The 17,222-nt window shown below is 35.2% G+C and overlaps 2 protein-coding genes across 2 annotated transcripts; one reads left to right on the forward strand and one right to left on the reverse strand.

The window, feature by feature from the left end:
- Positions 1 to 1,479: 1,479 nt before the first annotated feature.
- Positions 1,480 to 2,839, reverse strand: LOC106375618 (cytosolic sulfotransferase 12). The gene has a single exon (XM_048768575.1). The coding sequence runs from the start codon at positions 2,603 to 2,605 to the stop codon at positions 1,634 to 1,636; it is 972 nt and encodes a 323-aa protein (XP_048624532.1). The 5' UTR covers positions 2,606 to 2,839; the 3' UTR covers positions 1,480 to 1,633.
- A 7,520-nt stretch (positions 2,840 to 10,359) lies between these two features.
- LOC125592910 lies at positions 10,360 to 17,058 on the forward strand. The gene is made up of 2 exons (XM_048768574.1): positions 10,360 to 15,495; positions 15,618 to 17,058. Exon 2 carries the CDS (start codon positions 15,939 to 15,941, stop codon positions 16,989 to 16,991), a length of 1,053 nt encoding a protein of 350 aa, XP_048624531.1. The 5' UTR covers positions 10,360 to 15,495; positions 15,618 to 15,938; the 3' UTR covers positions 16,992 to 17,058.
- The last annotated feature ends 164 nt before the right edge of the window (positions 17,059 to 17,222 follow it).

A 17,222-nucleotide genomic window follows, 5' to 3' on the forward strand; every position in this document is an offset into this window, starting at 1 on the left:
CATAAAATATAACTCAAGGTCACGTGAAGGATAAACATACAGATAAGATATGGAACGATAACCGAATCATAGAATGTAATATAACAAATCATAATTTCAAATATATGTTGTTTGAGTTGAACGGCTTCTCTATTGTATGAGTTACTTTTGATTTTTGTTTCAAAAATTTTAAACAATAACATGAGATGTGCACAAGTGTGGAAATTCAATGGTAGAGTTCGTGAGTATTGTTCGTCATAACATGCTTGTATAATGGAGTAAGTGTCTTTGGTACGTGTAAATTCATTAGTTTATCTTGATGAATAAGACTTGGAAATGTTAATGTCAAAATGTCTCCAAGTACAATGGAATAAGACTTGGAGACATCTTGGATCCAATTCCTTAGGAGAACCGGTGCCAATAGGTGTGATAGGAAGCTTAAGTTTAGTTGTGAAGAATATGTTTGTATAGAGCAATATGACATATCGTTTTGAACAGAAGGTGTGGTAATAAGCTTGAGTTTAATTATTGAGACTATGCTTGTATAGAGCAATATGACATTATTTTGAACCGAAGGACATATTGTCATGAACAAACGTAATTACAATATAATAATGTCATTCTGCTTAATTGGGAAACGTTTTGTTTATATCGTTGGTGAGAATGAATAAGTCAAGTTCTTCTGCTGGAGTGGGTTCCATTGTAAAACATTGTTCTTTCCTTATTTATCTTTCGCATTCATTCTAACGTTAATTACATGACGAACGGTTCTTATTTACCTTTTTCCTTCCTATTGTTATTAATGTGCCTACATTAGAAAAAGTTATATATGGTTAGAATAACATTTAGACAACAAAGGATTAAATGCTATTATACGAGTTGATGTACTGAATTTCATAATATTTGTGTGCTACTACACTGTACACCCTTACAAAGAGAAGAGTTACCTTGGAAACTCATCGCCGTTAATTTAACCCAACGCAATATACAACAAGATTCAGTTATAGTATAATTCTATTTCAAATACAAAGTTTTAAACCAGCTGTGAACTCCGCACATTGGGCTCACAATGCTTTCCTAAATCTATCAAGTTTTCCAATCAGAAAAAAGTCTATCCTTGTTAGCAAGCCTATTCAGTTTTGAACAGTACGATTTTATTTGCCTCAATAAAATGTCTATAACATCATATCTCATTATCCACAACATAATTTTTTCAGTTGTCCATGTGGAAAACATTTGGTGGACACGCCTCAAATGAATTGTTCGTGTGGACGCTATTCGGTGGATTCATCTCACCTCCTAATTAAATGTAATTTTGTGATAAAATGTGATTTTACAAATTTGCGAAAATGTAATTTTATTGTTTTGAAAGATTAAAATACGATTCTGCTATTTTATGATAGTAATCATCAGTATTGAAGCTACTGACTATCATTTGACATTTTAATAGTGGTGAAAATAAGAAAACACAAACATAATCCATTTTACTCGTATTAGAAGAACAACAACAACTCAAACTTCTCTTATAAAAAAGAAAACAACAACAACAGCACAGTCACAAGAAAAAAAAAGAAAACAACAGCAACAAAGTCACATGAATGAAGAAATATCATTAAAGTAAAATCAGAAACAATAACAAGTCTCAAAGATTGATTCAACAAAAAAAATTGAGACCAGAACCTCCAAACTTCTCTTCAGTGGTTCTATCTATTACATCTGCCAAGGACTCACTCAAAGTATCTCTCCATCCTCCAATCTCTCCCTTTCTAAAGAAAGCATTAGTCTCTATTCCATTTGGTAGTTTCCCTTGTCTATTAACTTCCAATTTACTCAAACTCTCAAAACTACACAGCTTCACAATCGTACTCACTTCTTCCTCTTCAGTAAAACCACATCCCAAGAACTCTGCCATTCTCTTGACCATATCTCCGGTATGCTTCTTGAGCCCCTCATATGTAACAAAAAAGACCTTGTTTGGATACTCGAGGCTCGCATACCAATACTCCAACACATGATCCCAAAAAGGTCCACCAATAAACTTCCCATTACAAAACGCTTCAACCGCTTTTTCAATCGGATAATCTGTGGTTTCTTCAGGGGCAAGTTTCTTTCCAAAATGCCACAAGGAAACAAACACGTCCTTAGGGTTTCTACAACAATATACAATCTTACAAGACGAGCTCTTAATGGAAACCGGCAGAGAATGATGCGATAAGTGCGTTTGCATGAGTCTTGGAGAAGGCAACTTGAAGAAATTAACGTCTGGAGAAACGCAGTAATCTCCTTCCAAGTAGGGCACAAGGGGGTGCGGATTGGTAGCTAGAAGAGGATGGTTACCACAAACAGGAAACTTGTTTCGGTGAATGAGAGCGAAGAGAAGAGCTTTTAACCAAGTCGTACCTGATTTAGGAATAGTGGCGAGGATGATGTCGGAATCATTGGCTTCAAAGTGTTTCTGGCAGTTCACGATTCCTTGTAACATAGCTTTTGTGTGCCAACTTCCTTCGTATTGATACATTTGACTGACCAACCAACCTTTCTCGCTTGGAAGAGAAGAAAGTAGATCTCTTGTTTCTTGTGTCAGAATTTCATCTCCCAAGTAAACAGGAACAGACGATGATGCCATTGTCTAGAGTATATATAAATCTAGAAACTGTTAGAAACTATGAGATGTTTTTCCTTAAGTCTATCTCATTGAAGTTGTGTGTCTTTATATACTTACGATAAATCTTTTGGTCCTAAAAAAATAGCCACAACCTTACTTGAAGAGCTAAGGAGAATCATATCTAAGGAAAAAGATGAGATTATTAACTTGTGGAGCAGAAGCAAGTACTGGATATGTTTGGATGTTGCAATGGAAAAGATGGATCTAAAAATTTACTCCCTCAGTTCCAAAATATACGATGTTATAGAAAGTTTTTGATGTTTCAAAATAGATGATGTTTTATATTTTTTTTTCAAGGATTGACTGAATTAATTTCTGTTTATATTTTTAATGTTACTTTTTATGAACGAGTGTGTATACCTTAATTTTTGTGCATACATCCAAAACATCAAGTATTTTGTCTAAAATGGGTTTTTCAACTCCTTTCTGTTATAAACCAAGTGGTGATCGACCCATATCAGGTCCAAACCGTCCGGCCCATCAGATATCCATCCGGCCCATTCGCTAATGACTTAGGCGAATGAGAGTTTACATTTATCTATACTTGATGTTTATCCTTTTCCATATGTATTTAGGATAAGCACTATTTTCTATTCCTATTAGGAATATGATTTCATTTTCTCTTATGACGGTCTAAATAAGACGGTCTAATACTTGTATAAATATAGACCTCTGGTCATGAGTAATAATAAGCTTACACAGCATCTCTTTTATAACAAGTTATCAACACGATAGCCTCTTACCCTAAGCCCCCACGAAATTCCTTAAACTCAGCTGAATATCACAAAACCCTAATTCTGGCGGAACTTCAAAGAGATCGTTCTCCCAAACCGTGAGGACCCAAACGACGAGCAATATATCAAATTGAAGCTCTCGCCGAGACGAATCAGACGCTACAAACCGCTTGTCGATCCGATCACTGACGCGCCGTCACGCTCTGCTACAGTATGCATCGCCGATTTGCTTTGGAACCCTAATCGTTTTCCTAACCCAAATCCGAGCTCTCTCTCTCTTGAAGTTAGCTCTTTCTAGACGTGATCAAGTGAACCAGACGTTCTCCTTCTTCCCTGTTCGTGATCCAACCAACCAAGCAGCCCGTCCGCGACCCGACTCGAAGAACGATCAGCTCGCGGCCTCCTTCTCTCTTTGGTGGTCCAAATCTACACTCCATAAGTTTCTAAAGGTAAAACTCGAAACTTAAAAGAACCTACACTGAATTTGGTTGATTGATAAAGATCTGAACCATTAAAATTTGAAGAACCCTAATCTAGGATAATAGAAACCCTAACATATGGAACTAAGTTTTGGTTAGATTGTTTTCATGTTAAGTTGATAGATCAATGGCTGTTAGGGTTGCTAGAACATTGATTGATCAGTAAGGGCATTGAAACCCTAAATCTAAATTATATGATCCGTTTCCTTTATGATGTTTTGAAAATCTGAAATATCAAAAACCTAAATTGATCCGACTGTTTTGATTGATTGATTTTGATGTATCTGAGGTTTAGGCTGCTAGATTAAAACCTTGAATTATCTTTGATGATTGTTTGAGTAAATAAAACTGTTTAGAATCGAATTTGATCTTAAAATTGTTAAATTGCTGAAAACCCTAATTTTTCTTTTTGCATAAATCGATTGATAAACAAGTTTCCATATTGTGATTAATTGTTTGAATATCGAATGAACTGATTAGGAAAATTGCTAGTTTTGATTAAAACCATAATATGTCCAGAATTGTGAATTTCCTTTTTGCTAAAAGTAGAAAATTTCATTTTTCCTGAAATTTTCTTTTCTACTTGCTGGAAAATTTCCTTTTACTGTTAGGATTGCTAGAAAATTGCTAAAATTGATTGATTGATCTGATTTAATTCTTTTGTAAAGCTTGATATTGATAAAATCAAACCGAAAAATGGGCCTTGAAACCCTAATATGATCTGATGATACTTGCATTATTATTCTGATTGCTTGATCATACTAAATGTTTTAAGAAAAGTAAAACATAAGAATTATTGACCTGGTCTCACATTGATTATAAATCGGCCTGAATATGATTGTTGTTATGATTGATGCTTTGATTGCATTCAGATATAAAATCCGACCTCTAGGGTTGTTGCATCACAATTTTATAAGGCCGTGTGGCCTAAAGCATCATATAGACCTCGCATACTTGTTTTTCTCGCACCATGGTCGAGTAGTTAATTGTTTGGTCGAGAGACTTGTGAAACCGTATGTATTGATTTTATTGACTCAGTTGCATCTTGAACTGATTAATAATATGTTTCAGATGTCAAAATTTGAGCCTTCGGATTATGCTGCCCTAAATCTCTCTGGAGATAATTATCTAGAATGGGTAATGAACACTTCAATTGCCCTGAAGTCTAGAGGACTCGGGAAAGGTATCATTGATGGCAATAATGCAATTGAAAGTGAAAAGCATAGAGCCATAACAATTATGCGCTATCATCTCACTGAGGATCTGAGAGATCAATACTTAAATATTGAGGATCCTTGTGACCTTTGGACAAAACTAAATTCCAGATACTCAATGGCATTATGGCGAAAAGCCATGAATGAATGGAAGATTCTCAGGTTTCAGTTTTTTGAATCCGTGGACGAATATAATTCTGCTCTGATGAAAATCGCCTATAGTCTTGAACTATGTGGTGAAGTGGTAACAAATGAGGATTTATTATATAAAACCTATTCCACATTCCATCCAAAGGATCTGTTGTTATCACATAAGGCTAAGGGTTTCACCACCTATTATGACCTATTGTCATGCCTATTGGCAACTAAGCAAAGAGAGCAGAAAGTTATAGATACCATTAGCAGATTTGAAAAACTTCAGAAAAGATACATTGAGCAACGAAATAGTGAGATGAGACCTCCTGAAGCCAATGAGGCTAAAAATGATAAGGAGGAATCCAAGGAAGCCGTGTGGAAATATATGGATTGTGAGGCCGGCTTATACATTGACTAAAGAAACGAGATTTCGACATTCTGATTTTATGTTTTATGTTTTGCTTTGATTTGCTTGGCATTTACAATTTTATAGCAATAATAAGAGTTGTTTTTAGTTATCATGTTTGATTTGCTTGATGATTTCTTGATTGATAAATGACAATGAAAACTTAATAAAAAGATAGTCAGTCTATTATAGACCACGACATTAAAGGGGCACACATTTATTCACCCAATAAAAGACCCATTGAGTTATATAGACTTGAGCATGAATGGTTTCCACATTGAACCAATGGGCAAAGGAAACAAAATTTTCTTTCAGATTATAAGAAAATCGCCTAAGGTCTTATAAGAAAGTGGTCAAGACTATACCTAAATACTCTACTGATCTAGACTATGCCAAGGATCAGTATGATAAAGGCAAAAGCCATGGTAACCTGTATACCCACGGAATTTTATACACTTTATGGCATGACTGGATTAGCCATCTAGGTCTTTAAAAATTGATGCACATATTGCAAAAGACACAAAGAGTTATCCCATAAAATCTCACGTTGTGTAACATGTACACAAGGGAAACTCATTAGGCTCTATTGTCTCAAGTACCACGTGATTATAATATGTCCATGAGGGGGAGTGAGGACAAACTGTGATCCATGAACATACTACAAATCCGTGTGACATGGTCTATGACCATAGTAAGACTTGGCCGAATTCTTTATACTACAAAGGCCATTACCTAATGCTTGGGGACACAAGGATTTACATGTGTAAGGTTAATATGCATCAGACCATATAAGTGAGCATAGATAATCTCATCTCAGAATGAATACGGGTCATAAACCAGACATATACCATCCTAAGAGATTTTGAATAAACCACCACATACATATGTGCCGTCTAGGATGGAACCTCAGAAGAGGATGAGAAAAAGATTGAGAATATATGTTGGATAGGAACATGTCTTTCTCCCACGTTTTTAAGAGACCTTGTGCCAAATATGGGTGATCAAATTATGGCCAGGTACACGGATCGCATGACTGATGAATCCGACTATCCAACATCAGGAGGAGAAAGAAATAAGCTGGTAAAAGAGAATAAGAGAAATATAATGGTACTTACCATCATTGTCTTGGCAAGATCCTCGGACTAGAAAATATGATTTAAGACGTCCAAAGAATGTGATCAAATGATACAAAAGCTAGCAGAACTAGATGCCAGACACATTGACCCGAAAAGAAAAGAATGACTAAGTCATACCGGCTTAGCACCACGAATTTGATGTCCTAAGAGACACAATCAAGTTGCTACAATGTCTACACAAGATAGACCAATAAGTTCCAGAAGATAAGAAACCTCGGAAAGAAATGAAAGGTGCATAGAATGATACAAATTCGAGTTCAAAGGAAACCAGTCCAGATAGAGAGATAAGGCTGGCCAGCTAAACATCTAAGGTACCAAACCATGTAGTTTGGGACGCCAAACTGCAAGGTAGTAAAGGTCCTTGATAATAAGATCTCAAATCTATTAGATCATGTCTGGAACACTATGGAACTACATAAGAGTGTTAACACCAATGATGTATTTACATATAAGAGAGCTCATAAAAGAAAGTAGCCCTTGAGTTTAAAGATATAAAGCGAGGATCATGAACCCACGTAAGAGTACTCATAAAGAATAAAAATCAGATTAAAAGAAACGTGAGGTTTAAAGAGTTTAAAGAAGAGATGGGCGTATTGGCCAAATATATAGAAATGCCATCTGGTGATATAGACCAGTGGATAAATGGGTCTTGTGAGGGAAAGAAAATCGTGAGATGTGGAACGTGACCAAGTAGTCAAGAGGTCGTTCACATTACTACTTACAGCATTCAAAGAATGGCTTGTTACACAAGGATACTCATAGAGACCAAAGAAACATATTATAAGGAAATATGCTCCTATGTGGTGGATGCTACTACACAAACTCGAAATTGATGAAGTCTGGAAACAAAAGAAATAATGATGTAGTAAGCAGTATATTGATCACTGGATAAAGAAAATAAAGGTACCAGAAAGATGAGAAAAGAAGTTCTCAAAGAACAGCATTGTTCCTAAGTTGTTCATGGACTGAAGCAAAAGCAGCTGCATTGAATATGATAAGACTAAGTAAAACTTAGTGAAGGAGTTCGATAAAGAACAATCCAAATCAGTCCATATATTCTTATAAAAAAAATCCCTTGTGTTTATAATAAATCAGCACTGCAAGTAGGTCATGAGATGCCATCAAAGAAAGTGTGGACTGCGATGTTTTTCAAGTAATAAGATTATAGTATGGAACTGCAATGTAAGCACAAGCCATTATGTTTATATCAGTGGATAAAAGGAAACCATAATGGTCCAAGGGAGTGACCAGAAGTATGTCTGGTCGAGGTCAAATGGATATGGCATTGCTGAAGGCAAGAAAGATCGATAACCATGTATAAAGGTCCTTGAGTGTATTTGACTGCAGATCCATAGTTTGATGAGATTATAAAACTCATTGCAGCAATGATTATTAATGATATGGCCTTAGACACTCATAGGGTATGGACGAGTATAGACGAGGTCTATAACTCAACATGGATCGACCAATGAAGAAAGATCGGCTATAATGGATAAGCCATTAGCACATACAGGTGATGTATGTCCGAATGGACGAAGGCATGTCCGTGAGAAGCCAAGTGATTCGTATGTGTTTGGGTCGATGAGTCAATATATATTAAAGTGTCCACGGTATGGCAAAGCCATGTGACTAAAGGATCCATGGGACATGAGAGGACTTGCGAGTAAATTTTGATCGCAAATTAGAGGTCCATCCGAGTACTGGTCGAGTGCCATCCGTCCGACCAGGACATAGAGTGGTCAGCTGCAAAGATGCACGTCTTGACCATGTCTTAATGAAGTTCCAGAAGATATGAGAGTTACAATATAACTCAAGTTACAATTCGGCAAGAGCTATCCCTACATCAACGTTCAAGAAGCTCAAAGGACTACAAGTTTAGTCATATGATATGTCAGCCGACTTCTTCACCATGTCCATACTAACCACACGTCCATGAAATTTATCTATCAGTTTGGGACGTGCCAATTAAAGGACCAGTTCAAGACTTGGCGCCAATGAAGCTAAACTATCAAATTGTCCATGCGCCAACTTGAAGAACATACACGGGGATACAAGTCAGGGGGAGTTCATGTGTTGTACTCTTTTTCCTTATCCATGGTTTTGTCCCACTGGGTTTTCCTGGAAAGGTTTTAATGAGGCAACACTAAGCATGTTACAAGCCCTGAACCGGATGTGTCGATCAAGAGGGAGTGTTATAAACCAAGTGGTGATCGACCCATATCAGGCCCAAACCGTCCGGCCCATCAGGTATCCATCCGGCCCATTCGCTAATGACTTAGGCGAATGACTTAAGTTGGAGAAAAAGTAAGATGATGATGTTAGATGATATGTGACTTTGGGGTTTAGGGATTTCATTCTCGGGGTTTAGGGTTAAGCTTAGTAAAGTCCTTGTAAAAATAACACGGGGCTGGTAACTTCGTCGTAAATGAAAAAAGACGGGCTTGGTAACTTCGTTGTAAATGGTTAAATCGATTCCTCGTAATTTCGTCGTAAATGAAAAAAGACGGGCCTGGTAACTTCGTCGTAAATGATAAAAGACGGGCCTGGAAACTTCGTCGTAACATTACGTGGAGTTTACGACGAATGTCTTTCTCTATATATTGAGACGCCGCAGAACGAGGCAAGCCTCGTTCATTCCTCCCAAACTCCTTTGCTCTCTCCCTCTAAGGTACCCCTCTCTCTCTTTTTTTTTTTAGTTAGTTAGTTTAGTTAGTTAGTTAGGTAATTAGTTTAGGTGATTAGTTAGGTGACGGAATAATAGTTTAGGTGATTAGTTAGGTGACAGAATAATATTTTAATTATGTCGTAATTGATTAAATTTATTTTAATTTTATGGCTCCTAGGAGGAAACCAGCAACACCTACTTATTTTTAGATGGCTCCTAGGAGGAAACCGTGTTAGCCAGAACGTTTCGGAGACGATGAAGGGTTACTACGACGGGGCATATCCGAACTAGAGCATGGTACCAGATCACGTTAAGACCACTTGGTTTAAATGTTTTGCGGTAATATTTTTAAATTTAATTAAATTTTCACTTTAAATATTACTTTTTATTTTTAAATATTTATTATTAATTGTAATTTCTTCAAAATGTTTGTGTTTCAGCAAAAGTGGCATTGGTCTTTGGGAATCACCGAGAGGGTGAAGAGGGAATTCGTTGTAAAGGCAAAGACCCGCCTTTGCAACACTGTCTCCGATTGGAAGGACAAGTGGGAGATCTACGGGTATGAGGGAAAGCCCACTGAGCTCACGACGGATGTGTGAGATGGCCTCATCGCCTATTGGAAGCTACCATCTTCGATCAAAAATGCCAATTCGTGCTCTGCTTCTCGAAGAACGAAAGATAAAGATGGTCATTTGCCCATGGTTCACAGAACCGGACAAAAACCTCATGCAGGAATCCGTCTAGAAGCTGTAAGCTTTGTTTTTAATATTTATTTTTTAAATTTTCAATTAATTTAAATTTTAATATTTAATTTTTTTTGTGTAGTTAGAGAAGACGGGAGTCTTACCATCTATGTCTGAGCTATTCAAGATGACTCATGCCACATCCGACGGAGTTTTTGTGGATCCTGCATCTGAGAAACTCTTCCATGAAGAACGGGAGACGCAACTAACCCAGCAGTCTCCCGATGGATTACCCGTCACATTGACCACCGAAGAGGTCGACAGAATCTTCGAAGAGGTACAACTTAAAATTTTTGTTTACATTAATTTTAATATTTTAACATAATTAACTATATTAATATATGTTTTAATTTTATAGGTGGCTCCTAAAAAGATGGGACGGACAGTCGGCATTGGCTCTGTTAACGAAGTTGCAAGGACAACTTCGTCATACACTTCGAGACGGGATGAAGAGAATTCTCAGAGGAAAGCTCGATTGGATAGCCAGCATGTTCGTTTAGACTCTCTTGAGGATCTGCTAGACGTGATGGCGGTGGGAAACCCGACTATGCAGAGAATGTTGAGTGAGAGACGAGCCGCTCTTGGGTTCCAGTACGGGATCCCGAAGAGTCCGATCCAAACCGTCAACAGCCGAGCAACCCCACTGACTACTTCGAGAATATGTAGTTTTTTTATATTTCGATTTGTATTATGAATTTAAATATTATTGTATGACTTTTAAATACTTTTTTAAAATATGTTTTTCATTTTCATATTTCGTTTTAAAATTTAAAATATTCTAAATTTCGAATATTAAATATTAATTAAAATTTATTATATATAATATAATAAGAATCGATGTAAACTCCTCGTAAACATTACATGGAGTTTACATCAAAAGTTTACGAGTGATTAACATCGAAACTTTTACGAGAGTTTTACATCGAAACGTTTACGTGCGCTTTACAACGAATTCGTTTACGTGTGCTTTACATCGAATGCATTACGTGGGCTTTACCACGAAGCGTTACGTGTCTTTTACGATGAAACTTTTCCTTTCGCTTTACGAGGAATTTGTTTCGTCGTAAACGTAACGAGTCTTTTACGACAAAACCTCTGTTACGACGGACGTTTAACAACGAAACGTCTTTCGAGGTTAATTCATCGTAACACTCCGTTTATGACGAATTAACCTCGAATAGTGCCCTAATAAAAAATATGTTTTTTTCAGTGGTTGGTAATATCTGTGAGTTAGTTATCTATAAGTTAGACTCATAACCCAACTAAAATCAATGAACCTACCAATCACCCTCATCGTTTTATATGACTTGGCCTCTTTGTTATTCATTATTTTGCACTAAAACATTTGCGATTTCTCTATTTTTTCGGAAAATCGGGAATGATTTTTGTGTTGTTTCTCTGGAAAGCTCGACAGACAAAGGAGTTATGATTACACGTCATGGGTCCATTTTAAACCACACAATTTGTTTCTGTTTGTTATGTTGCTTTGGACAGATCGATCAGACAAGTGGGTTATGGGCATGGACAAATTGTGTTTAGAGCATTTCAAATTCTATTTCATATTTTATTTTAAAATAGAGTAATAAACAAATTTTTTTTATTCTATTTATGGAATAATAATTTTAATTTTTTTATTGATTATATTATTTTTCGTTCTGTTTTAAAATATGGAATGAATTGGTAATGTCTTTAGAACATGTACACTGACGGTTAACTATACCAAAAAAGAAGACACACATCATGACAACATTATTTTAAAATTGAATAGACAGAAACGAATAAGAGGCAGCAGTCTATTTTTTTCATATATTAAAACAATTATAATATTATATAAGAGATCAGTTGAGAAGAGTATAATGTTAATGTTGAAACTAAAACAAGTTACTCACTTAGACAACAAAAAATGGCTGATAAACAAATTACAGATAATATAAAATTGTATAATTTTGGCTTTTTCATTTTAATATGACGTTTCTATTTCGTATATTGAAAGAGTATACCACGAAACATGGTATTAGGCTAGTGAGTTAAATGCATGCATTGGTATTATTGCGTTCCTAATTTGAAACTATGAAGAATGTTTGACGTCGTCTCATCTAATCTATTAAAACAGAATCTTAATTTTTATATATTTAAAAATGTTGTGATTAACTTTTGAATCTATTCATTTCTCACTAAAGATAAATGTAACATCCTTTAACTTTTAGATCTATTTTTATTTTCAATATTTTTGTTAGTAACTACCCTATATCTGCTGAAGTTTATTAGTATACTAATTAAATATAGTAACTACAATTGATATATGTATAAAAGATATTTATATTCACAAAACTGCACTTGTGTATCTAGGAATATGCAAGATCGAGAGCTATTTTCTAAACTTTATTGATATACTATATATACTAATGATCTTATATTTACTGATAATGATTAATATGTTTAAAAATATTTATATACACTAAACTGTATTTATATCATAAAAGAATATAACATCACGAAACATCTTTACAATTTATTTATCTATATTATGTTAGTAAGATACTTTCACTTTTTTTCAAGATATAAAAGTGTCGATATTGAAAGTTTAAAAAAATAAATATTTACATAATCAAAACAATACTATAAGTTCTATTTATTTTAGAATCTAATCTATCAATTTAGGGTTCTATTTTTTTTATCTATTTACAAATGTTGGACAATTACATTTAACTAGTTTTACAATTATTTTTACTTATATCTAATTTAATTATTATTAAATATATGTATACCCAAACCTAAAATTAAGGAGCGAAATAACTAATCTATTGTTTTTAAATAACGAACTCAATTTATATTAACACTACTTTTAAGTAAACTAGATTCTTTGTCCGCGCTACGCGCAGATTATGTCTTTTAATTTATTTTCTATATATTTAAATTGCTTAGCAAAGATTGAAAGACAGAAGTTAAGTTTTAGATTTTATATAGAAGTAGAGATTTAAAAAAAACAATGATAAAATTGTTTAAAATGTAAATAAATCTAGGTATCAACTTGTGTGGGAAAGAGAATAATAATCCGAATGATGCATGAATTAAAGTCACTCTGTGCTGCATGCTTTTGCATGATCTCTTATTCGCCCTGTGAAATATTTTATGTAATCAATTGATTTGTTGAAGTAGAAACTTGTTGCTGGTTATGAACTGAGTAGTAGTTTGCCTGGAAAATATTGGATATTATTGTTCTGTTGATAAAAAAAATTAAGATCTGTATTATTTTTTGATGTGTTTAATAAAATTATTTACCTTAGAAAAGTTTAGGAATTATGCTTGTGATGATGACAACTTTAAATTTCCTATTCTTCTTGCTTTGTAGGATGCTAAAATATGTTGCTTACTTGTCGCACAATATGAGTTTAACCATTGTCGACCTGAGATAGAGGTGTATGTATGAAGAGAATTATGATTTCGTTTTTACCTATTGTGTTAGACTTACCTGTTCAGCCGTAGACCAATCGTGGCATCAGTATTGAGTTCTGGGTGGTACGGATTTCTTTTTTGTATTATGAGTATCTGCCCGACGACATCTGCACATTGATTTTGAGTTAGAATAAACATCCATGTTTGTTTAATTGATATTGGGCTGACTTACTTACCTGGTAAGTAGGTGGGTGTAGTGGCTAAGCGTAATAGATTTTTGTAATTCTGAAGAGAGAAATTGTGAACTGGAAATATTGGACCGATGTCTGTAACTTTCAATGTTAGTGTCTTTTGGTCGATCTGAATGTAATACGACAGTTGGGTGAGTTTTCGATGTCGTGAATTATGTATGACAGAAAATCCTGAAAATTCATATATATCTCCCTCAGTTAAAATTTTTGGGTCATTTGGCTGAATGTTTCCGGTGAGCCGACCTTCTAATAGTTGTCCCTGAATGTGAACAAATTTTGTTGTGCCGAACCAATTAAGTAAATAGTGAGTAGTTTAAATCAAATATGGTGGATTGGAAAATACATATATATATGTATATGTTAAAGCTCATTCAAAAAAAAAATATATGTAAAAGTTAATAAAAAGCTTACATGGTGGTCATTTCGGATAGTGAGTAGTTTAAATCAAATATGGTGGATTGTTCCAATTCAGGTTATATTAGTTCGGTTCGGATATATCCGAAGTTAATTCCAAATTTTTAAAGCAAAACATAAGAAATAAACTTATATAGAATTGGATATTTATGGTACTTATTGAAAATTTAAATACTTATTTTTTGATATAATTTCATAATAAATATAGAACTGAATATTTGAAGTATATCTTTATGTTTCAAGTAAATACTTATTTTTTGGATTTTTTATGGTTTTTTTTGTTTTTTCGGGTTGCCCGTTCGGGTTCGGCTAATAACACTTCGGGTTCAGATATATGATGTACCATCCCATAAGACCAATTCTGGGATTTCTTACATTTCATATTGGGTATGGATCGGGTTTTTTGGTTTAAGTTCGGTACGGACTTTGGGTTACAGATATTATGCTTAGACCTATTTTCGATAAAGAAAAATATGATTATATAAACTTTTTACCAAAATATTATCCCGCGATTTAGCGCGGGTCAAAATCTAGTTTTTATTAACAAAGACTGGTTCCATGCCTAGAGAAAAATTAGGATCCAAAAACCAATTCCAAAAGAAATAAGGGAAATTGCCACAGATACCTCGTAGTACCATTTTTCATATTTACACTAACCACTAGAGTTAACTAATATAGACTTAGGGTTTATAGTCGAGGGGTGGGGTAAAGTTCTTAAAATATGAAATTTATGATTTTAATAAATCATTTATATACCAAAGCGCAAGTAGCCTAGCAAATAAGATAATCCCATATGGAAAAGTTTTTAAAAAAATTTAGGAAAAAATAATTTAAACAAAATAAAGGTTACAAGAGAAAAAACAAGAACCGTATAATAGTTTTTTTTTAAACATGTCACACGACCAATAACCCTTCTTCTTTGTCCATGATCTTTTTTTCATTACTTTAAAATCTCTCTGATTCTGTATACAAACAGCAGAGAAATTCCAAACTTATCGAAAACAGAGAATATTAAACGCCTATGATCCTTCTTTTATTTCAATATCCTAATTCATAATTGGGGCCATATGGAATTTCTGGATCCAACGCAGAGTACGATTCATATCATATAGTGTGAACGCAGAGTATGATTCATATCAACGAAGAGTACGATTCATTTCAATCTTTCTTTCATCTCATATTTAAATTAAATTTACTTTCCTCTCTAAATTGTATCTCTCACAGAAGTAACGTGTCTTCAAAGGTGATCAGACTCTAATTTTGACAGATGGCTACTAAGTTAGTGTTCTCTGATCTCTAATAGATATAGGCATTACGAATATTTTATCTTCTTCTCAAAATCACATTGTCTTTCTTTTGTCAAAATAATAATAATCATATTCTCTTTTTGTGTAATTCAGCTCGAAGTTGTTTTAAGGGATTATTCATAAGAAGACAAAGGGACAACAAAGGTGCACAAATAGATTTTAAAAATCAGACCATGGAAATACTAAATATTTTATTATTATTTTTTTCAGTTACCCATGGAAAGTTTTGGATGTTATTGAGTTTTTTTTCTGGTGATTTCTTTTGTTGATCATGGACATGGGCTAAAAAAAAAGACTAGCACTACTAAGGAACGTCAAGAACGAAGATATCATATGAATTAAGCTATACTCTCTCTCTCTCTAGAAAGGCGATACAAAAGGCGATTCTTCATCTCATACCTTTTCACCTTTCTGATGATTCTTCCCTCGCCGGAGAGTATATGTCGTCGAGTTCCGACGGTTATTCCAGACATGAATAACCGTTCAACGGTTATGAAAACCTTTATAACCGTCAAAACGTGTCTATATAATGTCTGTCTCATGTCTCTGTTTATGCTTTGTAACCAGAGTTTCAAAGGAAAATTCCCAATCTTCCTATTGATCATGACAGACAAAAGTCACAAGAAAATGCAAGAGATTTCTTTGGGCGTTAATGATGGTATCGTTCACCTCCCTTTGGATCTCATCGAAGAAGCGTCTGCTGAAAATCAATTCTCTTTGGTTGCAAAACCAGTTAATCCCCGTCGTCAGAATCTTCGTGCTCTTATGACTGCATTCCCAAGACTTTGGGGTGTTAGTGATGAAGTCGTGGGGCGCTTAATTGAACACCACAGGGTTCAATTCATATTCCAAACTGAAGATTTGATGCTCTCTGTCCTAAGGCGAGGTTCATGGTCTTTTAATGAATGGATGTGTGTTATCCAACGCTGGAGTCCAGAACACATAGAGGATGATCTCCAAGACATTGCATTTTGGGTTCAAGTTCGTGGTATCCCATGTCAATATATTTCTGGGAGAATGGTCTCTCACATTGGTCGTGTTATGTTTCGATTCATTGAAACTGATTTCAATAATGAGGGCTCATCTAACCTTGATTATGTGCGGATCAGGATACTCGCTTCTACTGCAACTCCTCTGTGTTTTCAACGTCAATTTCAGTTTGGTAGTCAAACTGTTACTCTCCGGTTTCGATATGAAAAGCTACGAGGTCTCTGTAACCAGTGTGGACTAATGACCCACAGCGCTTCAGAGTGTCCAACAGAGGAAGATAACAACCCACATCACGGTCCTGAAGATGATGATGACGATGCAGATGATGATGATCCTCCTCCAGGGTTCCCCGAGAAGGATCACGACGAACCGACGTTTCCACATGCGCAAGAGACGCAACACAATCATGACACCGGTTCAGCATCTGCATCAAAAAAAAGGAAAACAGAGGAACCTTCCTCTGCTACTGCAACGTGAGTTTCATGTAACACTGCTCGCCAGGCTTTCTACGTTGAAGATTATGAAGAACACACAGCTAGGAGGAAGCGGATACAAGCAGATTACAGAGAAGTGGAGCTGGGTCTCGCAACCCGATATGTTTGCAGCAAGCTCTTCAAACCCGGACCCTTTATCCGGTCACCAACATCGAGAAGGCACGGTGGGCCAGAATCCACCGGAGAAAGAATGAATACAGCGTTTTGGAACTGC

Source organism: Brassica napus, chromosome C9 (assembly GCF_020379485.1).
Source record: "Brassica napus cultivar Da-Ae chromosome C9, Da-Ae, whole genome shotgun sequence".
Taxonomy (NCBI): domain Eukaryota; kingdom Viridiplantae; phylum Streptophyta; class Magnoliopsida; order Brassicales; family Brassicaceae; genus Brassica; species Brassica napus.